At 39.1% G+C, this 6,391-nt stretch overlaps 1 protein-coding gene across 1 annotated transcript; it reads left to right on the top strand.

The window, feature by feature from the left end:
- Positions 1-1,175: 1,175 nt before the first annotated feature.
- Positions 1,176-1,757, top strand: LOC143891300 (MDIS1-interacting receptor like kinase 2-like). Its single transcript, XM_077395906.1, has one exon. It carries the CDS (start codon positions 1,176-1,178, stop codon positions 1,755-1,757), a length of 582 nt encoding a protein of 193 aa, XP_077252021.1.
- The last annotated feature ends 4,634 nt before the right edge of the window (positions 1,758-6,391 follow it).

Genomic DNA, 6,391 nt, shown 5'->3' with positions numbered 1-6,391 from the left:
TGCGACATTGTACCTCGACGGTAATATGCTCTCTGGCCCCATCCCTAGAGAAGTAGGAAACTTGAAAAATATGGTTGATCTGCAAATGTACAATAACCTTCTTGATGGTTCCATTCCTTCCATGTTGGGAAACTTGACCAACCTTGCCACATTGTGCCTTGACCGTAATAGGCACTCTGGCCCCATCCCTGGAGGAATAGGAAACTTGAAAAATATGGTTGATATGCAGAAGTACAATAACCTTCTCGATGGTTCCATTCCGCCCACGTTGGGAAACTTGACCAACCTTGCCACGTTGTACCTCGACGGTAATAAGCTATCTGGCCCCATCCCTAGAGAAATAGGAAACTTGAAAAATATGGTTTATCTGCAAATATACAATAACCTTCTTGATGGTTCCATTCCTTCCAACTTGGAAAACTTGACCAACCTTATGCAGTTGATTATATATAACAATCATCTCTCTGGCCCTATCCCTAAAGAAATAGAAAACTTGAAAAATATCGTTGCTATGGATATATCGTATAACCTTCTTAATGGTTCCATTCCTTCCAACTTAGGAAACTTGGTCATACTTGCATTGGGATACAACAACCTCTTTGGCTATTTGCCAGATCAAATTTGCCAAGATAGATTGCTTGCAATCATTGCAATACAAAACAACCAATTTACGGGTCCCATCCCCAATACAAAACAACCAATTTACGGGTCCCATCCCCAAAAGCTTGAGAGATTGCATGAGCTTAACTAGAGTTCGGCTCGATGGAAACCAACTCATCGGGAATATCTCCAAAAACTCTGGAGTTTATCCAAATATAATATACATTGATTTGAGCCATAATCATTTGTCCGGTGAACTCTCTCCAAATTGGGGCAAGTGTCAAAATTTGACAAGTTTAAAATTCTTTGAGAACTTGATAACTAGTAAAATACCACCAGAGTTTGGACAGTTGATTCAACTAGCACTGCTCGACCTTTCTTCAAATTTTTTGGTAGGACAGATTCGAAAGGAATTGAGGAGCTTGAAAGCTTTATTCAACATGAGTTTAAATGGTAATCAACTTTCTGGTCGGCTACCATTAGAAATTGGAAAACTGTCTAATTTGGAGATCCTTGACCTATCAGAAAATAATCTAAGTGGAACAATGCCATAACAACTCAGAGATTGCTCGAAAATGCGTTCTTTGAAATTAAGCAGAAATAATTTGAATGGAAGCATTCCATTTCAAATTGGCAATCCTGTAGAGCTACAAAATGTGCTAGATCTTAGCGGTAACTTGCTTACAGGAGAAATATCTTCCCAATTGGGAAAATTACATGTGTTGGAAATCTTAAATCTTTCCCACAATACGCTTACGGGTTCAATTCCTTCTTCTCTCAAAGAAATGCTTAGCTTGACGTCGATTGATTTATCATACAATAATTTGGTGGGTAGTCTTCCTGAAAACAAAGCCTTCCAACAAGAGACATTTGTGGGCAATAAAGGTTTATGTGGAAAAGCTCCAGGTTTGAAACCATGCAATTCCTCACGTGTTAACAATAGTGAACCCAAAATGAAACACAAAGATATCATATTGATCAGTCTTCCTCTTTTGAGTGCAATGTTCCTTCTATTTCTAGTTATTGGCATTACTTCCATTTTATGCCGCAGAACAAGAAGTGCAGAGCAAGAGAGATTTGAAAGGAATAAAGATCTATTTTCAATATGGAATTGGAACGGGTGTATTTCTTATGATGATATCATCAATGCGACATAATACTTTGACGACAAATATTGTATTGGGGAGGGAGGATATGGTAAAGTTTACAAAGCATCTCTTCCAACAGGTCAAGTAGTCGCTATAAAGAAACTTCACAAATTGGAAGATGGTGACCAAATCGATCAGAGAAGTTTCATAAATGAGGTGCGCGCATTAACCGAAATCCGTAATCATAACATTGTCAAGCTTCACGGGTGTTGTACCCATCTTCGATGTATGTTTCTAGTTTATGAGTATATGGAAAGAGGAAATTTGGCTAATATCCTAAGCAGTGAGGAAGGAGCAATGGAATTGGATTGGGTGAAGAGGGCAAATATTATTAAAGTTGTGGCACATTCTTTATCATACATGCATCATGATTGTGACCCGCCAATAGATCATCGAGATATCTTTAGCAAAAATGTTTTATTGGATTCAGAATTTGAGGCTCATGTCTCTGATTTTGGTAGTGCCAGACTTCTAATGCCCGATTCATCCAATTGGACAGAACTTGTGGGCACTCATGGATATGTTGCTCCAGGTTCGTTCCTCATATATTGTTCCTGCTTTATTATTGAAACATAGTTGTTTAGAAAATTACTTCTTATTTGGTTTTTATGTTATTGGGCTCACTCACCGAAGGACAGAATGTTTTAGACCATTGATGTGATTGGCGCCACATTAGAGATACAATATCCTAAGGCCCTATTTGTTGTGGATTTTGAGAGCCCATTGATAGTCCAAAAAGGGTTATTGGACTTAAAATTAAACATATATTTGAGTCCAATAATCGTTTTAGGCTCACAATCTGTTTTCAAAATCCAAAACAATCTGGGTCTAATTCTTGCACAACCAAAGCATAAAAGAGCCATAAAATTGATTGAAAATTTCATTCAAGTCCTTTTAAGCAAATGACTACTGACTAGTAATTATCCAAAATTTTGGGTATTTCTTACTAGGAGACTTTAGTCATGGGAGGGCATTTTAGTAAATTTACCAACTTTTAAAATGTTTGATGAGGATATGCAGTACCATAATCTCTAGTTTTATTTGGAATTTTTCAGCAAAATATTAGCTTATTTCTTTAAAATTATGTACCTCTATTGTGCCCGATATGATAGGCCACCTTTTGTCGGGAGTCGGCCATCTCCTGGCACATTTTCGCCGGATGATGAGTTTCTAGCCAGCACTAACCAGATCCCTACGAGCACCAAAAGTAAAACCCACGTCCAAACCTCTCTTGTCATGATGGTTTGCTCATGTATTACTTTCAACGCACCTTAAAGCAAGGATGTATTTGTCAAAGTTCAGAAGGTTAAGGGCCTGCTAGGTTCTATGATAAACAATAATATGGGAAAAACTTTCCCTAAAAATTGACTTTCCTAATGCTTGGATAACACATTTTACATAGAAATTGTTCTCCATTGACTCCATTTCTCTCCATTGGCGTGCAACATATATTAAGAAGGGCATAATATTCATTTTACGCCCATTTTTACATAGAAAGAAACAGAGTGATAATAAAAAACAATTGCCCATTTTTTAGGGAAATTTTTTTCTTGCTAGACCATGGAAGTTTTTTCTGGATGGAATATTTTTTTCATGAAAATCTTTTTTTCCATAGAAACTTCAGCCATGATAATGTTTGTTGGCAGAGCTTGCTTACACAATGAGAGTGACGGAGAAATGTTATGTATATAGCTTTGGGGTTTTGGCACTTGAAATCATAATGGGAAGGCACCCTGTAGATATCATCTCCTCCTTGTCATCATCATCTGAAGGTGGCCAGAATCTACGGTTAAATGATGTGTTGGACCCACGGCTTCCAAATCCCGAAGACCAAGTTGGAAATGAACTTGTTCTGGCAGTGTCAATGGCACTCGCGTGTATAAATGCAAATCCTCAAACTTGGCCAACCATGCAGCACATCTATGGAAAGTTCTCTGCTCGAACGCCATCTTTTCCAAAGCCATTCACACAATCGAATTGTCTCAACTGATGGAATTTCAGGTATAAATGAGTTGAGGCTCGTCACGTACTCAATTATATTGTATATTTAGGTCAGTGTTCCATGCAGTTGATAGAAATAAGAGATAAATTAGGCTGATAGTAACCGTGGATGTTTAATTGAGAAAGTTGTAGACCGTCATGAGGCAACCCACAAGGTTGCGGACCTTCAGGTCTCATTGCTCTGTGTAAGATAACATGCTACAATATTTTCTCTAAGAGTTTCTTTCTCTAATTAAGTAAATTTGATTGAATTCAATTTCTCAGTCTTGTTATTAAGTGCACCATGAATATTTTTTCATGATAAACTAGCATCTCCAAGTGGTAGATTCTATGTGCGGATGGCACGTGTCAGGGGAGAGATCTTGGGTGGAGATGATGTTGATTTCTAGGAGTTGGAAGGAAATGAGTGGTTCGGAAATGGTGGGGCCGCGTGGGTTGGGTTGGGGTCTCTCCCCTGTGGGCCCAACAGTCAGTATGAGGCCCTTCGGATGGATGCTACTGATCACAAACATTTTTACCTCAAATCTGTAAATCATCACACTACTTTCTTCTTTCAAATCTCACTATTACAAGTAGAAAACAACATGTGGTATGGAAATAAATGAAACAAGAGCCGTTCGTATGTAAGATATGAGTCCTCAATCCCTCTTCCTTGTAAACCACGGCAGTGACTTAACCATGTAGAAGAAAAGTAATGAGGGGGCACTCCAAATAGACTAATGGTTAGAAGTAAATAAGATATGGAAAAATTGTGAACTGGTGACAGAAAAATACAAAAAAAGTGAATGGGTGACACCCTTTTGAAAGTTGGTGAACGGAGGTCGAAACACGTTTTCTGACATGGCCTTTTACGTAAATACCCTTGAGAACGAAAATGTACAGAGGCTTTTTTTTTAACTGTAGAGAGGCTTTTTTTCTCTTCGTTTTTAACTGTACAGAGGGTTTTTTTTTTTTACTTTTATTCCATTTTCATTTGAACCACCTGAAACCCATCTTCTCCGGCGTGAGGTGTGACCGGCATGAAGATCTCTCATTTTTCTCTGGAGTGGGGCGGTTGCCTGCATTATTCCGAACCTCTCTCCTCCGTTATCAAGTGTATTCCGGCGAGGGTTTCATTTTTCTCCAGCGAGGGCTTCATTTTTCCGGCGAGGGATTCATTTTATCCGGCGTGGGCTTCATTTTTCCCCCATCCCCATCGTGCAGGTATGTTAGGGTGTCGTATTTCATATTTTTTTACTTTTTTTTTTCGTTCTATTAAGTTACCTTTGTGGTGTATTGTTTCATTGTCAGTATTTGGAAGTCTTTACACTTTTAGGGTTTAAATTTTTTTTTGGTTCCCTATTTTGTTTGATTTTGACTGTGGAGAACCCCCTTTTGATAATCTCTCATTCTCGGTGTTGAGAATCCCCTTTTGAGATTCATAATATCCCTTTTTCAGTGTTGAGGACCCATTTCCAGTGTTGGGACCCCCCTTTTCTAGTGTTGGGATGCTTTATATCCAGTGTTGGGACCTCCTTTTGTGGTTCATAATCCCTCAATTTAAGTGTTGAGGACCCCCTCCAGGTAGATTGATAATCCCTCATTGCCAGTGTTGAGAATCCCCTCATTTCCAGTGTTAGTAACCCTCTCTAGGATGTTGATAATCCCCCATTGCCAGTGTTGAGAACCCCCTCTAGGTAGTTCATAATGTCCCATTTGCAGTGTTGGGAACCCCTTTTCAGGCTGATAATCCCCCACTTTCAGTGTTGAGAATCCTTTCTAGGTACATTGATAATCCCCCTTCTCCACTGTTAAAAACCCCCTATTGAGGTTGATAATCCCCCTTCTCCAGTGTTGAAAACCCTTGAAGGGAGGTTGATAATCCCTATTGCCAGTGTTGGGAACCCCCTGTTGAGGTTGATAATCCCCATTCTCGTGTGTTGAGAACCCCCTGTGGTTGATAATCCCCCTTCTCTTCTGTTGAGAACCCTCTGTTGAGGTTGATAATCCTCATTGTCCAGTGTTGAGAACCCCCTCCTGAGGTTGATAATCCCCCTTCTCCAGTGTTGAAAACCCCCCTCAAGGGAGGTTGATAATCCCCATTTCCTGTGTTGAGAACCCCCTGTTGAGGTTGATAATCCCCTACTTCAGTGTTAAAACTCCCTATTGAGGTTGATAATCCCCCTTCTCTAGTGTTGAAAACCCCCTCAGGGAGTTTATAATACCCATTTCCAGTGTTGTGAATCCCGGTTGAGGTTGATAATTAATATTTGTAGTGTTGAGAACTTACTGTTGAGGTTGATAATCCCCCTTCTCCAGTGTTGAAAACCCCCTCAAGGGAGGTTGATAATCCTCATTTTCAGATTGTTGGCAATCCTCTTTTGGATCATTGTTCATATAGTAATTTTTGGTATGGTTTCTACACTTGAGAATCACATATTTGAGTTGCGAACCCCATTTTAAGAAACATGAGTTACATTACAATTAATTATGTTCTTTTTTTGTGACAGTTATATAGTTGGATTGGGAGAAGGCAAAGTCTACAATGAAGACGCGTGTAAGTGTAGTCTTTTTTGTTCTCGTTTTAGATTGTTAGTAAATAGAATGCTCTTTTATTCTCTAATTGTGTTAATAGGCAAATGAGAGCCGGAGTCGAAAGTCTA

This window comes from Tasmannia lanceolata, unplaced genomic scaffold (assembly GCF_043159265.1).
Source record: "Tasmannia lanceolata isolate RefF3 unplaced genomic scaffold, GAP_Taslan_0.1 ptg000013l, whole genome shotgun sequence".
NCBI lineage: Eukaryota > Viridiplantae > Streptophyta > Magnoliopsida > Canellales > Winteraceae > Tasmannia > Tasmannia lanceolata.
This window is presented reverse-complemented; position numbering and strand designations above follow the sequence as displayed.

What these genes read in the sequence shown, in the direction of transcription:
- LOC143891300 (XM_077395906.1), top strand. Translation starts at nt 1,176, where the DNA reads ATGCGTTCTTTGAAATTAAGCAGAAATAATTTGAATGGAAGCATTCCA.